Source organism: Budorcas taxicolor, chromosome 17, assembly GCF_023091745.1.
Source record: "Budorcas taxicolor isolate Tak-1 chromosome 17, Takin1.1, whole genome shotgun sequence".
Classification (NCBI taxonomy): domain Eukaryota; kingdom Metazoa; phylum Chordata; class Mammalia; order Artiodactyla; family Bovidae; genus Budorcas; species Budorcas taxicolor.
This window is the reverse complement of record NC_068926.1, coordinates 18,772,617-18,797,808: the sequence shown is the minus strand read 5'-3', so window position 1 is coordinate 18,797,808 and position 25,192 is coordinate 18,772,617. Positions and strand designations below refer to the sequence as shown.

The 25,192-nt window shown below is 35.8% G+C and overlaps 1 protein-coding gene across 2 annotated transcripts in view; it reads left to right on the top strand.

Moving 5' to 3' along the window:
* The window catches only part of NAA15 (N-alpha-acetyltransferase 15, NatA auxiliary subunit), a 69,334-nt gene that overhangs the window by 30,740 nt on the left and 13,402 nt on the right, over window positions 1-25,192 (top strand). For both annotated transcript variants that reach the window (XM_052654335.1, XM_052654334.1), the window contains exons 5-15: window positions 135-269; window positions 1,529-1,682; window positions 8,025-8,144; window positions 9,471-9,566; window positions 9,724-9,830; window positions 11,903-11,975; window positions 14,526-14,695; window positions 15,837-15,989; window positions 16,682-16,810; window positions 18,017-18,230; window positions 22,911-23,104. In XM_052654335.1, the coding sequence (XP_052510295.1) occupies window positions 135-269; window positions 1,529-1,682; window positions 8,025-8,144; window positions 9,471-9,566; window positions 9,724-9,830; window positions 11,903-11,975; window positions 14,526-14,695; window positions 15,837-15,989; window positions 16,682-16,810; window positions 18,017-18,230; window positions 22,911-23,104 (1,545 nt within the window). The remainder of the gene's footprint in view (window positions 1-134; window positions 270-1,528; window positions 1,683-8,024; window positions 8,145-9,470; window positions 9,567-9,723; window positions 9,831-11,902; window positions 11,976-14,525; window positions 14,696-15,836; window positions 15,990-16,681; window positions 16,811-18,016; window positions 18,231-22,910; window positions 23,105-25,192) is intronic.

The following is a 25,192-nucleotide window of genomic DNA, read 5'->3' as shown; positions in this document are numbered from 1 at the left end:
CACAATATAGATGTTTAAAACTATTTTTTATTAGCATTTCCATCATTATGTTACTGTTGAGAGTTAATATGATCTTTAAGGAGCATTTACTTTTTTTGTAAACCTAAGAAAAAGTGTTCTTTTTTCCCTTAAAGGAAACGAGGTATCAGTTACTTCAACTTCGACCTGCACAGAGAGCATCATGGATTGGTTATGCTATTGCTTACCATTTATTAGAAGATTATGAAATGGCAGCAAAGATTTTAGAAGAATTTAGGAAAACACAGCAGGTAACAACCAGAAGTTAGACCTAGTAAACTAGGTTTGATTCTTAGTATAACTGAAACAAAGAAGATTATAGATCTTCAAATAGTATAGATTTACTAACTTTTTATTTGAAATAGTTTCAAACTTAAAGAACAGTTGCAAGAGTAGAACGAAGAACATAATAGAAGTTCATTCACATTAACTAATTGTTAATATTTGATACGTTTAGTTTATAGTCTCTATATGTACTTAGCTATTTTTTCATAAAACATTCAAGAGTAATTGTAGACACCATGCTCTTTTACTCCTAAAATGCTTTTGTGTGGTATTTCCTGAGAATAACTCTATAGTTGTCAACTCTTATAGATAGTATTGTATAAATTATCAAAAAATTAGGAAATTTAACATTGATAAACTGTTAGTATCTAATCCACAACCGATATTCAATATTTACTAACAGGCCTATTTATATCCTTTCTAGGATTTTTTCTTTTTCTTTTTTTTTTCCATTTCCATGATCCAATTTAGAATCATACCTTACATTTAATTATCATTTTTCTATAGTCTCTTCTAATCTGGAAGTTTCAAAGGCTTTCTTTTATTTCATGACACTGTTGTTTTTGAAGAGTCATGGCAGTGCTTTTGTAGAGTATTCATCAATTTGGATTTCTTTATGTTTCTTCAGTATTGATACTGTTATGCATTTTTGGCAGGAGACTACAGAAGTGATGTTGAGCCCTTCTCCCTCCACTCACCACATTAAAAGCCATGTGGTGTCTCATCCATTTGATTTCTTGGTTAAGGTGGTGACTGTCAAGTTCCTTCACTATAAACCAGTTGTTTCTTTTTCTCTTTGTATTTAATAAATAATGTGAGGCTTTATGAGTAGTCTCTCCCTCATCAGACTTTCACCACTAGGTTTAGCAAAATTCATTGATTATGATTCTTGCCTGGATAAGCTGTTCCTATGATAGTGGCAAAATGGTGATTTTCATGTCTTATTCCTTCTAGATTTATTTGACATTCTACTTTTAGTAAACTTTCCTTTCTCCCCTATTTATTTGTTATATGTAAGGACTTATGGATTCTTATTTTATTCAGTGGGTTTTACGTTAATATTGTTAGTTTTAGTTGCTTCCTAGAGAGATATTTAGGAATTTTAAAAAATGAGTTTTATCAACTGTATATTAACCTTTGATTTCTTGTATGTATTTAAGTGTGAAAAGTTTTTTAATATGAAAATAAAATTCTCACTGTTAGTATTCCTTGTATCCATATGTAGACATCCCCTGATAAAGTGGATTATGAATATAGTGAACTCCTTTTATATCAGAATCAAGTTCTTCGGGAAGCAGGTCTCTATAGAGAAGCTCTGGAACATCTTTGTACCTATGAAAAGCAGATTTGTGATAAACTTGCTGTAGAAGAAACCAAAGGTATTTTTTTTTAAGAGTACAATTTATTCTGATATTTAACTATGACAAAGAATGAGACTGAAAAATTGTTGCATATAACATAGCTCTTTGATGACAAAATTTATTTCTTACTCATGCACTTCAGATAATTTGTAATGTAGGAAAATACACATTTAAACAGTAGATGTTGTTATAGGAAAAAATAATGGTGAACAATAAGTTGTTGAATGAGGTGACTCAGTGCAGTATTGTTTATTTAAGTATCTGATCTGAAAATATTACAGTTTGATTAATATACAGGAGGCAGTTGCTCAGTTTTGAAAGACAAGATTAAGTTTCTTAGAAACTGCTTATTAGCAAACTGAATGTGTACAACAGACTTCTTTATTGTCAGTGATATATATTGATAGATCAGACTTCACTAAAGTGCTTATGGGACATTTCTAGGCTTCTTTATGGTTTACCTCAATATCTTTCTGAATACGGAAAACATGAACTAGAAACTCAGGTTTGTATGTGTGGATTATGATGGGAGGATGGGTAGATCCTTAAATAAAGATCTCCAGTGTCACCATGTATTAGAGGGTGTGAAAAAGGAGTCTGTAGTTTTAAAAGTTTAGGAACTGATTATGGAAAACAAAAGAAAAACAACAAGTAATTGAGTACTTTCTAAGACTTGCCATCTGAAATGTTGCTTTGCCTTTGTTAGACCAGGCAGCTGAAATTTTTTGGTTTCAAATTTCTCACTGCCTTTGAAGTTGAACACTGGAGAAGTGTGGTGTGTGTGTGCAGACTGGATTTAGCCATTGTTCTCCTGATGAACTTTTCAGCAAAGAATAATGCTACTGGCAAGAGAAAAAAATGGAAGTCCAAGGCACCCAGAACTCATTTGTGAACTCTAGATCCAAGACAGCCACTTTCACATGAGTTGATCATTCCTGAGCGGTCTATTAGTTATAAAGGAGTAGGTTTCTGACTAATTGGAAAGATGATAAGGTTAAAAAAACTAGTTTCAGTTCCTTCATTGTTTACCAACCAGCTATATGATGAGGGGCAAGATTGGGCTTCAGTTTCTTTATGGAAATACATGACATTGTTCAAAATACTCTAAGTACATTGTTTTATTTTACTCTTTTGATAACTTTATTAGTAAGGAAGAAGGACAGATCAAGCTGAGGACTCAGAGTTGACCTATGGATTTTAGCAATTTGGAAGATACTGATTACCTTACCAAAAGGACTTTCTGAACATTTGGAAGGAGGGTAGTAAAACCCCAAACAGGTCAAGTAGATTTCAATGAGATTTTAGTAGAGGAGTTGAGGAATAGCATGCAAAAATGGCTCAACCAAGTAGTTTTGCTGTATAGGAAGGACATCCAGGGTAGTGATGGGTGGAAGGGTTGCAGAATCAAAAGATTTTTGCAGATTGTACTTATTGTGCTCACTGGATAATGAGATGGAGTATTTGATGCAGTAGAGGGGATGTGATCTAGTGGATAAATTGAAGGGTTAGCCTTAGATAACAAAATGAATAGTTCATCCACAGTAATTAGAGATGATGGAGTGTATGGGCAAGTAGGTGTGTCAGTGTGGTGGATAATTTGGGAGTTTGTGTTGCTTTCATTTTCCCAGTGAAATAGGAAACAGCTATCAGTTCATTCCACAAAATATGTTTTGAATATCTATGGTGAATCAGGTGGTGGGGACAGGGAATATAAAGGAATAGAAGGGAACTAAAAGAATCATCAGTCATTGGCCATTCCAGTAATAAAGGCATTGATATTAGTGATAGGTGGTCAGAATAATTTAGGAAATTCCTGGAGTGGGTGAGTGGCATAGTTAGGCAGAAAATTTCATTGTTAATTGTTATACGATCAGTTCCTTCTACAAGGAAAAGGTGGGTAAAGATCATGAGAAGGAAATATGGATGGGTGTGGCCTATGGGAGAAAGGTTACAGGATATTATTTATGTTTTTAGTAAAGTAGTCTTTCGGTCAGTAGAGCAGACTGTTAACTTTGGTACTGTTGACATCTTGGGACCTAGATGTTGGAGATTGAAGTCTCCTGTATGTTGCATAATATTTAGCAGTATCGGTAGCTTATATCTAATACCGTAGCACCCGCTTCCCTATTGTGACACTGAAAGTGGCTCCGGTATTGCTAAATGTCTCCTGGATGACAAAAATGCACCTGGTAAGAACCACTCAGGATAGAGACATTAAGAATACGGGCTACTTTAGCCAAATTGCTTGGGTTCAAATCCTGACTCTAACAATTAACTGTCTGAGAGACCCTTGGCACATTTACTGGTTTTCTTTGTTTTAAAATGATACAAATAATAGTAGCCTATTTCATGGAGCTTTGAGAATTGAATTAGTTTTAATGCATGTGAAACATTTGAAAACTCATTTTCACACTCAATAAGTGTTCATTTTTATTATCTGCTAATACAAAAGGGTGCAAGAGTGCAGTCTTGGCTTGAAAACAATACCTTTGATGAATGGGAGCCCATTAAAGTAGGGAAAAGGATTCTTGAGCAGTGTTTGAGGCTTATGTGAGTTTGGAGCTAAAATGTTTCTAGTGAAACCAGTGCTCCAGTGCCTTCATCTGGCAGCTTCTTTTATGAGAAGGTGTGCAGCAAGCAAATAATTGGGGTCATACAGACCTTAATGACAGAATGTGGTCCACTGTAGAAGGGAATGGCAAACCACTTCAGTATTCTTGCCTTAAGAACCCCATGAACAGTATGAAAAGGCAAATGATAGGATACTGAAAGAGGAACTCCCCAGGTCAGTAGGTGCCCAATATGCTACTGGAGATCAGTGGAGAAATAACTCCAGAAAGAATGAATGGATGGAGCCAGGGCAAAAACAATACCCGATTGTGGATGTGCCTGGTGATAGAAGCAAGGTCTGATGCTGTAAAGAGCAATATTGTATAGGAACCTGGAATGTCAGGTCCATGAATCAAGGCAAATTGGAAGTGGTCAAACAGGAGATGGCAAGAGTGAATGTCGACATTCTAGGAATCAGCAAACTAAAATGGACTGGAATGGGTGAATTTAATTCAGATGACAATTATATCTACTACTGTGGGCAGGAATCCCTTAGAAGAAAGGGAGTAGCCATCATGGTCAACAAAAGAATCCGAAATGCAGTACTTGGATGCAATCTCAAAAACGACAGAATGATCTCTGTTCATTTCCAAGGCAAACCATTCAGTATCACAGTAACCCAAGTCTATGCCCCAACCAGTAATGCTGAAGTAGCTGAAGTTAAAACAGTTCTATGAAGACGTACAAGACCTTTTAGAACTAACACCCAAAAAAGATGTCCTTTTCGTTATAGGGGACTGGAATGCAAAAGTAAGAAGTCTAGAAACACCTGGAGTAACAGGCAAATTTGGCCTTGGAATACGGAATGAAGCAGGGCAAAGGCTAATAGAGTTTTGCCAAGAGAACGCACTGGTCATAGAAAACACTCTCTTCCAACAACACAAGAGAAGACTCTACACATGGATATCACCAGATGGTCAACACCGAAATCAGATTGATTATATTCTTTGCAGCCAAAGATGGAGAGGCTCTATACAGTCAGCAAAAATAAGACCAGGAGCTGACTGTGGCTCTGATCTTGAGCTCCTTATTGCCAAATTCAGACTTAAATTGAAGAAAGTGGGGAAAACCACTAGACCATTCAGGTATGACCTAAATCAAATCCCTTATGATTATACAGTGGAAGTGAGAAATAGATTAAAGGTACTAGATCTGATAGATAGAGTGCCTGATGAACTATGGACTGAGGTTTGTGACATTGTACAGGAGACCGGGATCAAGACCATCCCCATGGAAAAGAAATGCAAAAAAGCAAAATGGCTGTCTCGGGAGGCCTTACAAATAACTGTGAAAAGAAGAGAAGTGAAAAGCAAAGGAGTAAAGGAAAGATATAAGCATCTGAATGCAGAGTTCCAAAGAATAGCAAGAAGAGATAAGAAAGCCTTCTTCAGCGATCAATGCAAAGAAATAAGAGGAAGAGAACAGAATGGGAGAGACTAGAGATCTCTTCAAGAAAATTAGAGATACCAAGGGAACATTTCATGCACAGATGGGCTTGATAAAGGACAGAAATGGTATGGACCTAACAGAAGCAGAAGATATTAAGAAGAAGTGGCAAGAATACACAGAAGAACTGTACAAAAAAGATGTTCATGACCAAGATAATCACGATGGTTTGATCACTCATCTAGAGCCAGACATCTTGGAACGTGAAGTCAAGTGGGCCTTAGAAAGCGTCACTATGAACAAAGCTAGTGGAGGTGATGGAATTCCAGTGAAGCTATTTCAAATCCTGAAAGATGATGCTGTGAAAGTGCTGCCCTCAATATGCCAGCAAATTTGGAAAACTCAGCAGTGGCCACAGGACTGGAAAAGGTCAGTTTTCATTCCAATCCCAAAGAAAGGCAATGCCAAAGAATGCTCAAAACTACCACACAGTTGCACTGATCTCACACGCTAGTAAAGTAATGCTCAAAATTCTCCAAGCCAGGCTTCAGCACGTGAACCGTGAACTTCCAGATGTTCAAGCTGGTTTTAGGAAAGGCAGAGGAACCAGAGATCAAATTGCCAACATCTGCTGGATCATGGAAAAAGCAAGAGAGTTCCAGAAAAACATCTATTTCTGCTTTCTTGACTATGCCAAAGCCTTTGACTATGTGGATCACAAGAAACTGTGGAAAATTCTGAAAGAGATGGAAATACCAGACCACCTGACCTGCCTCTTGAGAAACCTATATGCAGGTCAGGAAGCAACAGTTAGAACTGGACATGGAACAGCAGACTGGTTCCAAATAGGGAAAGGAGAACATCAAGGCTGTATATTGTCACCCTGCTTATTTAACTTCTAGGCAGAGTATATCATGAGAAACGCTGGGCTGGAAGAAGCACAAACTGGAATCAAGATTGCCAGGAGAAATATCAATAACCTCACTTATGCAGATGACACCACCCTTATGGCAGAAAATGAAGAGGAACTAAAAAGCCTCTTGATGAAAGTGAAGGAGGAGAGTGAAAACGTTGGCTTAAAGCTCAACATTCAGAAAACGAAGATCATGGCACCCGGTCCCATCACTTCATGGGAATTAGATGTTGAAACGGTATCAGACATTATTTTTGGGGGCTCCAAAATCACTGCAGATGGTGACTGTAGCCATGAAATTAAAAGACGCTTACTCCTTGGAGGAAAAGTTATTACAACCTAGATAGTATATTCAAAAGCAGAGACATTACTTTGCCTACAAAGGTCCGTCTAGTCAAGGCTATGGTTTTTCCATTGGTCATGTATGGATGTCAAAGTTGGACTGTGAAGAAGGCTGAACGCCGAAGAATTGATGCTTTTGAACTGTGGTGTTGGAGAAGACTCTTCAGAGTCCCTTGGACTGCAAGGAGATCCAACCAGTCCATTCTGAAGGAGATCAGTCCTGGGTGTTCTTTGGAAGGAATGATGCTGAAGCTGAAACTCCGGTACTTTGGCCACCTCATTCGAAGAGTTGACTCATTGGAAAAGACTCTGAAACTAGGAGGGATTGGGGGCAGGAGGAGAAGGGGACGACAGAAGATGAGATGGCTGGATGGCATCACTGACTCGATGGATGTGAGTTTGAGTGAACTTCAGGAGTTGGTGATGGACAGGGAGGCCTGGCATGCTGTGATTCATGGGGTTGCAAAGAGCTGGACATGACTGAGCAACTGAACTGAACTGAATGTCATTCAGGGATGAGACTGATCATACAGCCCAGGGAAGACAAGCAGTGTCTTCTTAAAAGGTTGCTGAAAGGCCTGAAGAAACAGGAACAGTTTTTCTCTAAGACTGAAGGGTAGGATTGGTGAGACAGGAAGAAAGTCAAGACATTTAAGCTTAAAGCAGGATATGTATTTGGTAGATGAAAAAGAGTAAACTCAGTAATTGGAAGAGAGACAGTGTGGCCATGATTTGGGCTGCTAGAGCAGAATCATTTCATGGCTGGTTAAAACATCATAAGGTTAGGGTAATGGACTGGCCATTAATTTAGATTCTGAAATTGTATGTTGTCAGGAATAATTGAGTAGATGATGGCTTAGTGACTGTGTTCAGTGAATTTGAGAAAGTAGCCTGGAGTTAGACATATACCTGAATAAATTGAGGATGTGAAGAGGATGACATTGCTTCATATGAACTTTTAAAAAAAGGAGAGACAATACTGTAACGTTGTAAATAGTCTTATTGAAGGGAGTTGAGAACCCACTTCCCAATATTGAAGAGGTTTTAAGAGAAAGTTTGAGGAAAAGTTAAACATACTTAGTTAATTCAGTTTTTTTTTTTTTAATCAGGGGAACTTCTGTTGCAATTATGTCGTTTGGAAGATGCAGCTGATGTTTACAGAGGATTGCAAGAGAGAAATCCTGAAAATTGGGCCTATTACAAAGGCTTGGAAAAGGCACTCAAGCCAGGTAACATTGATTAAAATTTACTTTCTAAGCTTTAATTGCTTCTTTTGGTAACATACATTGTGTTAATTCACTGAAAATGCTGAGTAGAAAAACTGGTTAAGAATTGGTTCAAAATCTGAATACAAAAGTACGTTTGTGAACTTCTATTTAATATGGCAGGCAAGGTGTTTTCTGAAACCTCTCTTCTACTACAAATTCATAGAAATAGTTGTAAAAAGAGTTTGGGAAACAAGTTTTTAAAATTCACAAATGAATAGCAGTGTCAGAAATATGAAAGGAAAATGGTTGCTTACAGAAATGGAGCTGTTCTCCCTAAAGGAAAGAAGGAAGCATAACTCTGTGGTAACCTGTGGCTATAGCAGAGTGTGGCCTGCCAGGGCAAGTGAATGTCACCAAGCTGAAAGGGAAGCACTGTTTCCTATGTGAGAAGAAGGACGCGAAGAAACTTGGTCCAGAGACTCTTCCCCCCAACCATTCTCTTGCATAAATGGGACCCACTTGTGAGGACAAGTCCCAGAAACATGCTGTCTACAAAAAGTCAAGAGTCTCATCCAGGATGATACAATTTGAAGCAAAATTTCCTACACAACTGATAGTAAACTATTCCTGGTACATTGATAAATGTGAGAGAATCCTTGTAACAATGGTCATTCTCTGTAGTATCACTAGTATGGAAACAAGAGTGCCAGTGAAAGGGAGAGTAGAGAGCACAGAGGAATCCATGGTGACGAGAGGTGGTGAAATACGGACAGTTATGAGAAAGGACCTGATGGAATCTGGGAGATGACAAAACCTACTTACTGATGTGACATAAAATTTTTTAAAGATTAAATATGAGAGGCCATATCTGAGGAAAATTAGTGAAGTGGAAGACTGATTGAACAAGGAAAGTTCTCACCTGAAAGTAAAAGAAAATATAAAAGAAATATGAAAAAATCAAGATAGAGGATAGATAATAAAGTTCCAAAATAAAGGAGAGACGTTAGACAAGAGGCTGAAGAGAATATTAGAAAAGCAATTATGGAAACAGGATAACCAAGCCTTTCTTAGAACTAAGTAGAGGAGTCAGATTATGAAAGGCCACCTAAAGCAGAACAGGATAAGGAAAATCATGTATTTTATGTAATTGTGGGTTAAAATATGGAAATTTTAGAAGGAATTATTCTAAAATGATTGTTGATATATTTAAGTGGTTAGATTATGATAATTTTTTTCCCGTGTTTAAATTTTCTGTTTAATGTAGTAATTTTTATATATTTTCAGAAATTTGTAGTTCTCTAGCAAAATGTATAATTACATAAGGAAAACTTTTGTTTTGGTCTGCAGCTAATATGTTAGAACGACTAAAAATTTATGAGGAGGCCTGGACTAAATATCCCAGGGGATTAGTGCCAAGAAGACTGCCATTAAACTTTTTATCTGGTAAGTGAGAATAATTGCAAAGGAATGAAAATTATATTATGGTATATAATATCTGCCCTTGGTTTTAAATATATGAGTATGCATATTAAGATTGTAAGGTACGCCATGTTAGAGTTGTCTGGGTAAAAGTAAATCAACAAGATTTTTTTCTTCCAAGGTGAGAAGTTTAAAGAATGTTTGGATAAGTTCCTAAGGATGAACTTCAGCAAGGGTTGTCCACCAGTCTTCAATACTTTGAGGTCGTTATACAAAGATAAAGAAAAGGTAAAGCAAAATACAATGGTTGTTTTATTTTTTGACTGATTTCTTTGCTTGGTGTTTGGATAATTGGTTTTTGATTACCCATGCATGTAGTACACACTTTGTGAATCTGCTAACAGTCTTCCTAGCCCTTAGAGTTTAAATGCTTGTGTTTATTTCCTATTCATTGTCTTCTCTCTTTAGCTGAATAATTTACCACCTATTTGTTTTCTATCTTTTGTTTCTGGTGTGTACTTTTCAGTAAATCAGTGCAGGTATGAAAAGTTGGTACAGTAGTGATTTCTTCAATATTGTCTCTATTCCCTCCTCAGGGTGAAAGCCAGAAGTGATTTTTTGTTTTTAAACTAAACTAAGTTTTAGCTTAGTAATCTTTATCCTTTTTAGTTGGTAGAAAAAAAATTCTGTCAGAAGAGTTAGTTTAATGTCCCAGTAAGTCAGTTTGCTTTTTCAGCTATGAATACAGTATTCAAATGCTTGTTAAAGTGTGTTTTAATCTTAATTTAGATTATTTTAAGTGCAATGACAACAAGACGTTGGCTGGGTTAAAAAAAAAACAAACGAAAAAAACACTTCAAAGATGGAACAGATTAAACATTCTAAACACTTAGAGCACAGTCTAAATCATAAGTGAAAGTCAGTCGCTCAGTGGTGTCCAGCTGCCACCCCATGGACTGTACAGTCCATGGAATTGTCCGGGCCAGAATACTGGAGTGGGTAGCCTTTCCCTTCTCCAGGGGATCTTCTCAACCCAGGGATCAAACCCAGGTCTCCCATATTGCAGATGGATTCTTTACCAGCTGAGCCACCAGGGAAGCCAGTGCACAGAAAGGGCACTTATTTGCCAGTCTTTTGTTGAGAGGTCTAGGATATGGGCTTTATTGATGACTGTTCACTTTTCTTTTTTTTTCCTTGCTTAAATCACGTTAATAAAATGTGGTCTTTTTCTTCTAGTTTTGGCAGAGTGAGAACGTGATGCTTGTGAAGCAGTCTTGATTGTAGAATCGTATATATTATTATGGCTTCTCCCTTTATGGTTGTCTTATTTAAACCTAGATTGGTAAAAAGAAAACAATCTAATTTATCTTTGAGTCTTTCCACACACAGTGTTCATTCAACTTATAGAAACAATTCTTTCTTTTGTTCTCATTTCTTAAGTTTATGTAACATTGGATTAAATTCTGCAATGATGATAATGAATGCAACTAATTCAAACAGGTTTGGGAAAACAAAACTCTTCGTAAACATGTAGCTCACTTAATGGGAGCAGAAGAACATGGATGTTTCAGAATAGCCTAGCTGTGACTGCAGTTTTCTGAGATAATGGAGCGAGCTGGTGTTAATATGTTGAGTCAGTTAAGTTGAGGTTATTTAAGAGAGCTTCTATAGTAATAAATTCATTATAGATGGATTAAGCAAAGAAGGGAATTATAAATTAAAAGTATTCACAGGTCTCTTACAAAGCCAGGAGTCAGTAGTATAGTCATGACTCAAGAGAAAACAGAACTGGGACAGCCAGTCACTCTCCTAGATCTCAGAAACCCACCTCCTGTTCCGTGCTTCAGTTTTACTGATGTTTTCCCCTCGATGATGAAATTGAGAGTTGATGCTGTCATCTGTTGGTGGAATTTCTCTTTTCACACAGTATTTAATTCTTGATTCCTGAAGTGCAGATATTAACTGTGGGTATTATTTATGTAATTTAAGATAAAAATGAACCAAGATTTTAAAATACATAACATTACCTCTTTTTGTCCATCCTGTTCCTGATTTCTAGTTCAGCTTGATGCTTTATTTTATGGCAGGAAAAGGAGTTGTCAGTAAGTTTTTTAAAAAAGTTTTGCCTTAAAACACACCTTCAAAAGTGTATGGTCTTAGATTTTTATCCATAGGTTAAGAGATTTATAAAAAGGTATGTATGTGAGAGACTGGGGGTGGAATCAGAAGAGAGAGGGAATTTGGAATATTTATTTAGCCCTCTAATAGTAAATAACATGCTTTGCACAGCATAGTAACTATATAATAATTTTTCTTTTTTCTTTTTTTTACTAAAGTGTGCTTGTGTGTTTGTACTGTAGGTGGCAATCATAGAAGAATTAGTAGTAGGTTATGAAACCTCTCTAAAAAGCTGCCGGTTATTTAACCCCAATGGTAAGTGCTCAAGTTTTATGTTTTAAAAAAGTCTTAAAAATCTTACAGTATTATGAAATTCTTGATCAAAAGGTCAGTATTGTTCATTATTTGGTCAATAAGCTTAGTATATTTAAACATTTTTCCCTTTAAGATGCATTAATATGTATATTATGTGAAAATATTTGATAAGATGATAACAGTAGCTTACTGAAAATTTTATGTTGAGCTTTTTAAAAACATCTCCAAAACTACATGTAATAATATAATGACCCTCCATTTACCCACCACTCAATTTCAGTAATTTTTACCTCATGGGCAAGCTTATTTCATCTATATTTCTTACCTGTTTCCCTCTACTCCCTTGTTATTAGAAAACAAATCCCCCAAATCACATCATTTCATCCATGTATATTTCAGTATTCTAAAGATCACAACCATACTTGAACATTAATGCTTCCTTAATATCAAAGGAAAATGTCCATGCTTACATTTCCAGGTACCTTAAAAATAGTTTTTCTCTTTGTTTCTGAAGTTTATTTGAATGAAGAGCCAGATGAAATCTGTACTTTTGAGTTTTGTTGATATGTCTCTTTAAATTTTTTTTATAAATCTGTAAGTTTCACCTCTGTTTTTTCTTCTTTCCTGCAGTTTATTTATTAATCAGTTTTGTGTGTATGTGTGTTTTCTTTTTGTTTTAGTTTTTCTGTAGTCTAGTTTTTGCTGAATATACCTGTATGGTGTTGCTTAACAAGTTGTTTCTCTGTCCTCTGGATTTATTATACATTGTAAGTTAAATATAGAGCTATGTAGTCTAGTATGGTAGCCATTAGTCACATGGGGCTATTAAATTTTTTTAATTAAATAAACTTAATTAGTCACAGTAGTCACTTTCAGGTGCTGCTCAATAGCTTTGTAAATCTAATGCCTACCATATTGGACAGGGCACATCTACAGCATTTCCATCACTGCAGAAACTTCACATGGGCAGGTCTGACTGTCTACGGGTTTGATGAAAGTTTATTTTTTCCCCCTTTTTGTTTTAAAGACAAAGGGATGAGCAAGATTATTCCACAAGTGGTGGTTGTCCTTTGATCAGGAGGCATGAAGTGTTTATTTCATGTGTTACATGAACTGTTACAAATTACAAACTAGTAATATTAATATCTGCTAATGTAACATTTCAGGTTATACAGAAAAAGCAAGATAAATGCTTCTTTTTCTCCTTTGCCTTCCTACTTTTTTGTTCTTTACCAGTTTGAACTAATGAATTTCAAAATAGTAAATTGACTGTTAGTAGCATCCTTCAAAGGTGTTATAAAGATATTATTTTGAATTCATGGCTTTAAACATATCTGATGTTTTAAATCATTGCAGTTTCAAATGGTTCCAGCCTTCACATACTAGGGTAGTAGTTGATAGCTTCCTTGCAGTTTCGTATGAAGAACTATTCTAGTTCATCTTGTATACTTGCCCATAGCAGACCTGTAATCAGTTGTTTTTTCCAAGGAGCCCTGTTTCCTACAGTGGGAAAACCCAGTATGGGACCTGGGGTGCTTATTGCTATTGAGTTGATCACTGTTTCTAGGTCTCAGGTGAATTTTAGTAGTACTTTTTAGAAGGCGTTAGCATGGTTTCATTGGTTAATCATCATGATGTTCCTTTGATTATCAGCATTTTCCTACATATTTTGCAAATGTGGAAGAGGTTCAGTGACATGCCCAAGAGTATGCAGCACTTTAGTTGCAGATCTATCAGATCGGGAGTTGGTGAGTTCCACTCCTATTGTTTGTCCACTGAGCCATCCTACCTCTTCTAGGATAAAAATAAGCAATCTGTTGCTTTCTTTGAAAGCAAATAACAGTTCTTTAGATTTTAGAAATTTGCATTAAAAAGCATTTTTTAATGTGTGGGTTGTATATTTAACTTACACATTTTCTTGTGAGTATATAAATATAAAACTGAACTAAAATACAGAATAAGTATTTTTACTTACCTCATTTTTTGGTATAATTTTTAGTTTAACCCAAAGTATACATTTTTGCATATTCAAAATAAAGATATATTAAGAATCTTATCAGCAGAACTCAAAATAACCACATCACAAGTATATTTATGTATAGTTTGGTACATTAGCTAGAAACCCAGTTAAGCAGTCACGCCTTTCTTTTTTTCTTTTTTTTTAACCCTACATTAATGAAAATTTTCTCTGTATTCTTGTTTTCCCCCCTCATACATAACATCCTGACCATAGTTCTAGTACAGTTTGTTGTCTCTATCCCCCACCCCCCAGTTTTCTTTTTAGGTAATTTGTTATAGCTTTGATCTCATTTATCTACCATGTTTATGATAAGCATGGCATTGTGCTAGGAGCTGTAATGATACAGAGCAGAAAGTGTGGTGCTGTCCAAAGATCTCATACATTTAGAGCTAGTTTCATAACTAGATGCATAAATAACACGATTTGACCTACTTTCCTTATTGATAAAGATAGAGCCACTTTGAGGTGGCTAGTCTCTTTAATATAGATAATGACTAATTTTTCTCCACCTCCTCCCCCACTCTTTAAAGATGATGGAAAAGAGGAACCACCAACCACATTACTTTGGGTCCAGTACTACTTGGCACAACATTATGATAAAATTGGTCAGCCATCTATTGCTCTGGAATACATAAATACTGCTATTGAAAGTACACCCACGTTGATAGAACTCTTTCTTGTGAAAGCTAAAATCTATAAGGTAAAAAATCTTTTCTACTTTTTTTCTTATGAGGTAATGAGACATAAATTTTTGAGAACATATGTTACATTCTAAATGCTCTAAGAAAAATGATGTATTGGATAGCTCAGAACACATGGAATAACAAATATTTTTCTCAGTATGATTGCTTTTTAGACTTTTCATGGTCATGCTAATTTGCTCAATTATTTGTATCTGTATATATACACCAACACACGTATACGAATATACACAATGGTTATTCATATATGTGATTGTTCATAATATATGTTCTCATGCATTCACACATACATATCTGGTTATTTTCTTGATTTTAACTAGCAAAGGAGATAGATAATCTAAAGTAATTAAATTTGCTGTGAAATGTTTGTTTCTCTTGACATCTGAATATGATCGTGTATCAGTATCTGGTAATCTTAATATGAAACTGGAGATTTCTACTGTGAATTCTACATGTTATCTCTGCCTCTTCAATTTCTGTGTCTTGCTTGAGAATCTCTAGTCATATGTTCTAGTATCATTTTAAAAATTTTAATACAAGTTAAATTTAATAATAGAAGCTCTTGGGGAAGAAGTTCTAAACCAATAATTTATTTACCAAAAAATAATGAAATTAAGTAACGTTTTAAAGCAGTTTTTAAATGCCAGGTAATGCTCATTAGTTTTGTGGCTTTGCCAAATGGACTAGTTAGATGAATTAAGAATGAGGATCGTTATGGAATGTCCACTAGTGATCCTAATTGTAATGTTTCCATGATTCCTTAGAGTAGTATGACCTTTACATTGAATTATGTTGTTCTCACTTAAAGGTTTTGATTATTTTCTTTGATTCTGCCATTATTTTTCAGTATTCACTATATGCCAGGCACTGTTGTAGTGTGTAGCCAATGAGGTTATAACAGTAGACAAAATTTTTAAAACAAATATTTACTGTCAGAGAGCTCATAGTCTACATAGCTAGAAAGGTATCTGAACTTATAGTAGATTGTATGCATCCACGTTGATTAGGGTTGTAAGAGATAGAAGGTCACCTTTGGAAGCATTTGTGTCTTAGTTACTTATGAACAGGAAAGAAATTACCTGCATAGTAAAATTAGCATTACTGACAGGTTTATTTTGTTTTTGTTCCCTCTTACTTTAGCATGCTGGGAATATTAAAGAAGCTGCAAGGTGGATGGATGAGGCCCAGGCCTTGGACACAGCAGACAGGTTTATCAATTCCAAGTGTGCAAAATACATGCTAAAAGCCAATTTGATAAAAGAGGCTGAAGAAATGTGCTCCAAGTTTACAAGGGTTTGTACAGTTAGTTTGTTTGTTTGTTTAGGAATAAAAAGTTTGTACTTGTATAACTTGTTTATTTTTCAAAGTTTATTTCTGATATTTTTCATGTCAAGACAAGATTTTAAATAAATTGCCTTAACAAAAAAAATTAAAATCAGTATTACTATAAAACATTATTTCTCAGGTAGCACTAGTGGTAAAGAATGTGCCTGCCAGTGCAGGAGATGGAAGAGACCAGGCTTCGGTCCCCGGGTTGGGAAGATCCCCTGGAGTAGGAAATAGCAACCCACTCCAGTATCCTTGCCTGGAAAATGCTGTGGAACGAGGAGCCGGTGGGCTACAGTCCATGGTGTTACAAAAGAGGTGGAGATGACTGATACGGTTTATAGTGGGTTTTTAAACTCTGATTTATATTGAGATATGTTCAATTGAAATTTTTAGGGGTGAATATACTCATATTAATTGAGTATGTGCTCCTGTTCCATCCCAAATTATGTAGATCTTTTTGATTAATCATTTATGAGGGTTTTTTAGTGGTTATAAATATAATTCTAATTTCTTTCACATGTTAACTGTTCCCTCTTACTCTGAGAATGGTTTTAAAAAAATAGAAATTTGTTCTGAAAATGCGGTCAATTAAATCCCATGGTGTAATAATGTATTTGGTAAGAAATCGTCTTTGAGTATGTGTGCTTTTCATATAGGAAGGAACATCAGCGGTCGAGAACTTAAATGAAATGCAGTGCATGTGGTTCCAGACAGAATGTGCCCAAGCTTATAAGGCAATGAATAAATTTGGTGAAGCACTTAAGAAATGTCATGAGATTGAAAGAGTAAGTAATACATACATAAAAGTTTCTCATTTTATTCTGTTACCCATTGACAGTTTTGGGGAAATCCTCTTAATTTTTTCTTTTCTCTCACTTTCTAATGCATAGCAAATGATTGCTAAAAGTCACTATTCACATTTTTCAAAGTTTATAATAAATGTAGATTACATATTCAGCAGACTTCTCCATTGTCTACTCTTCCCATCAGAATTCATGTAAAAAACTTAATGGAAAGTTTGTATCTTGACTATGTTTTCATTGATTTTTGGATGTTTCTTTCAAATTGATGCTGCTTCTTCATTAATACGTACAAAGCTCATTAAGCTATGCCAGAAATCTCATGGTTGTGAGTTTGCTGGTGGTCCCGTATGCCCTTGATAAATATTAGATACAAGCTTTGAAGCCTTTTCACAGTACTTCTGTAACTTATATAATGTCTCATTTTCTGATAAATTTGTTCTTTTCCTAGTCCTTTCACTTTTTAGTCATTTCTATCACTAGTAGTTGGCTTTCACTTTTTAAAATGTTTTTTAATATATATATAAATAATTTATATAAATTGATGCTTCGTTTGTTACTACAAGTTGAGAATCCTGGAAGTTAGTTGAAATGTGTTAATTTCTGGTTGCTTGACCTACTTCCTAACTAATTTCTCTCCCACATACCAACATTTCATTGCATAGGATTCAGATTTGTATTCTCGGAAAAATTGCCAAATACTACATATTAAAATCCTTTGCAGATTGTTCTAAATATAAAAGCTGAATGTTTAACGTGTAAATCTACTGTACTGCACCATTATGTATGCTAATAAATTATGTTGGATTTATGATGGTAGCTTTATTTAAATATGATTAAGGAAGGAATAATATATTTTAAAGCATTATTGTGAAAAAAAGATATTTATTGATATTCTAAAATGTGAATTCATCAAATAAACATAAAATAACTAGAAAAAAGTAAAGCATTGTGTTTCCTTTCATTCAATAAATAATTCAGTCACTAATGTATGCCACAAACTATGTTAGGTAATGGCCTATTGTATTTGCTTAATTGATATGTAAAGTATTCAAATCCAATTATTGTAATTTTAAAATTTTACTGATTTTTATTTTCATGCCCTGGAAACAAGTAATTCCAAGGCTTTCATTTTTGTAGCTTCTTTGGTGTTGCTGTACTTCACTATAATAAAAAAGATAATTTTGTTAGCATTTTATAGAAATCACTGATGACCAGTTTGACTTTCATACATACTGTATGAGGAAGATTACCCTTAGATCATACGTGGACTTACTAAAGCTAGAAGATGTACTTCGACAGCATCCGTTTTACTTCAAGGCTGCAAGAATTGCTATAGAGATCTATTTGAAGCTTCATGACAGCCCACTTACAGATGAGAATAAAGAACATGAAGCTGATACAGGTATCATATTCAAAGAGTTTTTTTCTGTGGTGTGTATATATGTATATTTATATTTTTGTGTAACATAGATTTTTCCTGAGCTTTTTTTTGAAAGATGATTTAAAAAAAAAATAATTTTATTTTTGGCTGTGCTGGGTCTTCATTGCTGCAGGGGGTTTTCTCTAGTTATGCAGAGGAGGGGCTGCACTCTCTAGTTGCTTTGCATGGGCTTCTTGTTCGGGTGGCTTCTCTTGTTGTGGAGCAGGGCTCTGGGGCTCACAGGCTTTGTAGAGCACAAGCCCAGTAATTGTGGCGCACAGGCCTGGCCTCTTCACGGCATGTGGAATCATCTCAGATCAATCATCTCAGATTAGGGATCGAACCTGTGTCTCCTGCATTGGCAGGTAGATTCTTTACCACTGAGCCACCAGGGAAGCCTCTTTCCTAAGCTTTCTGTCTGCACATTGTGGGACAGTGTTATCCATGCTTTAGAAAACGGTGATGGCTGTTTTGTGAATTTCTCTGAGCAACAAAAGAGAAATACTATTGACTATAGTCTTTAAAAGTTAAGCAAGAATTTGTAACTGATCATTAGCTTTTTTTATATTAATTTATTTTTTAATGGAAGGATAATTGCTTTACAGAATTTTGTTATCAGCCAAATATCAACATGAATCAGCCATAGATCATTAGCTTTTAAGGAGTTGAATTTCATCAACTTTAACTTAATATGGTGGCTCTGTGGTAAAGAATTTGCCTGCCAATGCAGGAGACATGGGTTTGATCCCTGGGTTGAGAAGATCCCCTGGAGTAGGAAATGGCAACCCACTCCAGTATTCTTGGTGGGAAAATCCCATAGACAGAGGAGCTTGGTGGGCTACAGTTCGAGGGATTGCAAATACAGTGAGGCACGACTGAGTACAAGCCATGACGTACTGAAAGATAGGTATTGCTTGAACGTTAATACCCAGGTTAGAATTGAAATTAAGCCAGTAACATTGCTGAGTGATTTATCACTTGACCATTTTTAACATGCCATTTTAATAGCAAGATGTCAGGATGTGTAGGAAGAAGTCTTCCTTAAAATAATTATTTGGGAAAGGATCTCAGAATAAAAGTGACCTATGCATGTAAAAAGATAATTAATTGCCCCCAAATTTTGTGACTTTATTCAGGGCAAAAATGTTATGGGAGTTGAGGCATAAAAACTGTGTCAGAATTTTTTTCTTCAGTCCTGAGTTCCTTCCTCTTCTGAGATTATGGTTGGTTACTTTCTATATTCTTCCTCCTGCTAAAGACCTTTGCATCCTTTTTTTAATTTGTTATTAGAAAATACCTAAGAGGCAATGGCAACCCACTCTAGTACTCTTGCCTGGAAAATCCCATGGACGGAGGAGCCTGGTAGGCTGCAGTCCATGAGGTCGCAAAGAGTCGGACACAACTGAGCGACTTCACTTTCACTTTTCACTTTCATGCATTGGAGAAGGAAATGGCAACCCACTCCAGTGTTCTTGCCTGGAGAATCCCAGGGATGGGGGAGCCTGGTGGGCTGCCATCTCTGGGGTCACACAGAGTCAGACACGACTAAAGTGACTTAGCAGCAGCAAGAACAATTTAGAAGGTTCTAAGGTCTCATATTGAAACCCTTGCACAGATTTCACTTAAATCTCTGTTGTTATTGCTTCAGCTGGAAAGAAAATGCTAGTGAGAATCTATAGGACAATTTATAATTGAAGATGATATCAGTGATCCTCTGGCTTTGCTTATTTACTTTCCTGTTTACTCTTCCTGCCTTCCACATCTTCTTTGAATTCTGCAAATAACATACAATTAACTCTTTTTTTTTCCCCACGCGTGTGGCATGCAAAATCTTAGTTCCCAAACCAGGAATTGAACCCATACCCCTGCAGTGGTAGTGTGTAGCACTAACCACTGGACCACCAAGAAAGTCCCAATACACAATTAACTCTGGAATATACCAAGTTAAAGCAACTCAGAAACACCTAGCAGATGTGAAAATCCCTCTTCACTTTTATCCTACCTGAAGGTTTTCTCCTTTATTAAGTGTTCAATTTCTTTTGTGCACAATTACCATTTTCAGTTTCATATGCACATATGTTCTGCACAGTTTCAGGGTTTGTTCTTTTGGTTGTTTTGTTCATTTTTTTCAACCCATAAATGGGATGATATCATTTACAATGTTCTAAAATTTACAACATTTTAAATGTTGTTAATGGGAACGAGGGTTCCCTCGTCTCCATTACAGTGCTAAAATAAATGTCCTGTAAGTCATCATGGTGCACATATTTATTCAACAGGGATTGTTAGAAGAGGAAATTATTAGGTCAAAGATGATGAGAATTACATAGCCTTCCATAAAAGTTTTTGTTGCCACCAACAGTGTATTGAGATTGTCTTTTATTTTATTGCTAACACTGAAAATTGTCCATCCTTTACATTTTTGTTACTTAGGGGAAAACATCTAATTTATAATCATTTATTTATTTGGCTACTTTGGGTCTTAGTTGTAACACACAGGATCTTCGTTGCATAGTGCGGGTCTTTTGTTGCAGTGCACGGATTCAGTAGTTGTGACACAGAGCCCAGTAGTTGTGGCTTACAGGCTTAGTTGCTCTGAGGCATGTGGGATCTTAGTTCCCTGTATCTTGAGTCCCTTGCAAGGGGGAAGAATTGTAAGGCAGATTCTTAATCACTGGACCACCAGGGAAATCCTGCTTTTGGGTTTCTTACATGAATTGCCTGTTCATATCTTTTACCTATTTTATTTTGAAACTTCTTGGTTTGTAGGAGATCTATCTGTATGTGTTCAGGACCTTAATCCTTATTTATGTGTTGCAGATGTTTTCTTCCTGTTGCTTAGGTCTTAGCTTTCTTTATGATGGGTATCTTTCATTATGGAAAAGTTTTAATTTTTCTAAGACAAAACTATTTTAGTCTTTTATGGCTTCTGGGTCTTGGCTTAGAAAGGCTTTTCTCCTTCAAAATGTATAACATATTTATAAATATCTTCTTTGTTTTCTCATAATGTTTGCTTTGTTATTTTTACATTTGGCTGTGTGATCATCTGGAGATAATTTTTATATGTGATGGAAGGTGAAGGGTGGCCTTTTTATCCCCAAATAAAACACTGCTGACTTCGAAATAGTACTTATTTGAATAGGTCATCCATAAGTTTAAAATGTCACTTTTATCATAATCTAAGCTCTGAAAAAATATTATGGTAGGTGGTAGGCATGGCGTCTTGTTCTCACATATATTAAAATTTATTATTGTTGTTGTTGTGTAGTTGCTAAGTCGTGTCTGAGTCTTTGTAACCCCATGCACTGTAGCCTGCCAAGCTCCTCTGTCCATGGGATTTTCCAGGCAAGTATACTGGAGTGGGTTGCCATTTTCTTCTCCAGGGTATCTTCCCATCCCAGGAATTGAACCCGCATCTCCTGCTTTGGCAGGTGGACTCTTTACTCCTGAGCCCCCAGGGAAGCCCAAAGCTTTTTATAAAGTCATACTGAAAACTGTGTTGTGTTGATGTTGGTACACAGGTTTCTATTACCCATTTTTCTCTTCTTGACGTCAAGATATCAGCCAAGGCATCAAAGGATTGGCCTGGGTTGGAGAATATACTTCCAGGATGGCTTACTCACGGCCAGAGTTCTGTTCTTGGCCACATGGGTATTTGTATGAGGTGGTTTGGGTTTCTTCACATCATGACAGCTGACTTCCTCTGAGTGATCCAAGGGAAAGCAAAGAGGAATCCACAGTACTTGTATTTCCTAATCTTGGATGTCATACATACTCACTTCTAGTACATTCTATTAGTTAGAATCTAGTCACTAAGTATAGCTCACATTCAAGGGAAGGAGAAATAGGCTTTACTTTTTGAAGGGAAGAATTTGTGGCCATATTTTAAAATCACCATAGTGGTAGAGTATTTTAGAATGACTTTTTTCATTTCATTAACAAGTGTTTTTCAAATACCTGTTGAACATGTGGCTTTCAGATTTATTGCTTTAAGTCTACACAATACAATTTTCCCACTGTATTGTAGCATGTATATCAGAGATTTCTAGACTTTCTTTAAGACATTTTGTGGCTTGTACCTCAAAGAATAATTGTTAATTTTTAATGTCACATTTTAAATTTACTATACAGTTATTCACTCTTCCTTCAACAGATATTTGAATGTTTTCTGTGTGTTTTGGTATGCTGCTAGGCCTTGACAGCACAAAGATTTTGAGTAAAACAAGGTCTCTTCTACCACGGAGCTCACAGTCTAAAAGAGAAACAGAGGTATAGGCAAAGTATCATGGCAAGCAGAATATGTGAGGCATGGTGGCAGCACTGTTTGACAGGTTTAGAGAAGGCCTGACTGAAGCATAATACAGTGCCGTGGGGGTCTGAAACCGCTTGTTGCATTCTTAGAGCTGCAAGTAGTCTAATTTGCGGGAGGAGCTCACGCTTTTGTGCTTTGCTGCAGTTGTCACAGTAGGTCTCCTCTTGGTTTCACAAGTTTTTTGAAGATGTTTATGTTCTTTAACAAATGCAGCCTTACTAAAGGCATGTGAACGTGTGTAATATGAAACATTTTTAATGGGGAGTTTGGGAATATTATTAATACCTAGTAATAATTGATCATTATAAATCTGATTAACACGTTGATGGTTTTATTAACACTGCTTACAGCAAACATGTCTGATAAAGAGCTAAAGAAGCTACGTAATAAACAAAGAAGAGCTCAAAAGAAAGCCCAGATAGAGGAAGAGAAAAAAAATGCAGAAAAAGAAAAGCAGCAGAGAAATCAGAAAAAGAAGAAGGATGATGACGATGAGGAAATTGGAGGCCCAAAAGAAGAGCTTATTCCGGAGAAACTGGCCAAGGTACTTAAAAATAGTATTTAGCACAACTGAGTAAAATTTCATGACCAGCTATTGTTTTTATAGTCTTTTTCAGCCAATTTGATGATAGATTTTAGAGTAAGAGATTTATTTTTCATTTTCTTCTTTCCTCTGTCTCTTCTGTCTTCTCTCTTTTCTGACTGTATGTAACTTGAAGTAATGATTCTGAGTACTGTGTATGGCATATTGGAAAGTTATGGCTTTTGAGTCATTCTGATCTGGGACCACATAATTAGCTCTTACGTGTCACTGTATATCTTAGACACTTTGTCTAACTTCTCTGATGGTTTTTTCAATTATAAAATGTGACTAGGCAAAATCATTACTAGACAAGATGTTAGAACTAGAGAAAATATACGTGTATAGAATGTAGTCTGTTATAAGTGGTAGCATTTAAGTTTTTATATAGTATAAATTGAGCTTCTTAAAAAGTGAATTCTATATGTCTCTCACTTGTGTTGTCAACTTACAGTATATTGTACTTATTAAATATTTGTGCCTAAGATCTTTAAAGTCCTCAAATATTTGCCCCAAGCCAAAAATCTTCTCTGCCATTTTTAACTGTTAGACTGAAACCAAGGCATTCATTGTCATGTAAATCATTTTGATCAGTAATATACCTATGTACTTTTCTTCTGACCCTTGACACCCTCCTACGCCATGTTCGAGTAACTGGATGCTTTATTACGTTAAAGCAGTATAATAATAACCCTAGAGTTGAGCTTTAGCCTTATTAGTAACTAAAAATTCAAAGTCATTGATTGCTTTATAACTAAGGAAAATTGTAATACCTAACGAATAGAGTTCGAAAATACTTTTAGAATTATATCCTAGCAGATGGACAGTAATATCTCATAGCATTATTGCTAATTAAGAACCATTGATAAATGTAGGTTGGATTTCACAAAGCTGAATTGACAAATAATTTTGTGCTTTTTAGAAACAAAGATACTGCCTTTTTATTGTTGTTGGGAGTTTATTGAAAGACTATACAGGGATCTGAAGAAGCATGGAAATTTGACTTTTCAGGCCCCATGGAGAACTGCAGAGTTCCTTGGGGATAATGCCAACTTTATGGGGCCTTCCATCTTTATGCCTCCGCTCTTTTCTTATTACCACTTTTACCACCATCACTGACTGCCTGCCACTCTCATTCTTTCCATTTTTCTGTCTCATGACTTAATGACTCTTTTTCCTGTAACTCTTTTTGTCTTTCTTTATAGTTTAAAGAGGGGCTCTGTTTGTATGTAGTTGCTGTCTGATAAGGAGTGCCCTGCATAGCAGATTTCTCGCACTTGGTTTCCTTACACGCTGTTCCATTTTCTTTGCTTAGCCTATGATAGCTGCTTTGGGGCCAGATGTCAGGTTACAGTCTAGTCATTTGTAGCTGGAGGGTTGTAAAGTCTCACAGCAAAAGCACTATAGAAAGTACTTTTGACTCCTTTATTTGGAAGGAGCCTAGTGGAAGGCAGCCAGTTTCATGGACTCCTCTTTAGTATATACTGTTCTTACCTGATAGGCATGTAACACCTTGCTCTTTCTAGGATGCCTGCATCCAAGATGTCTGCATCTAATAGAATCCCCACTCACCCATACCCCAAAGTAGTGGCAAGGCCAGATTTTACACCACGCTGTCATAATCAGGAGGGGCATCACAGGCTGTTTTAGAAACTGCCTGCCAATTATGGGTCTGTAATCTGTAGTTGCTTTTTTTGTTTGTTTCTTTTTGTTTTGGTGATCTTATATTTCATCATTCTTCTAGGTAGTGAATGATAAATTTAGTTCACCAGATCAAGATAATTTAAATAAAAGCATTGTTAAATTAGCAGTTATTCTAGTTAAGAAAGAGAAAAGGAAAATGAGAGGTTTATTAGCTTAATGTTGAGTTAACTGAATGTAAATCTGAAAGCTTGATGGAATGTATTGCTTGCTTATCCAGCTACCATGAGGCAGTAGTTTTTAGCTGATATTTTTAAAGATTTTTTTTTTTTTGATGTGGACCATTTTTTAAAGTCTCTATTGAATTTGTTGCATTATTGCTTCTGCTTTATGTTTTGGGCTTTTGGCTGC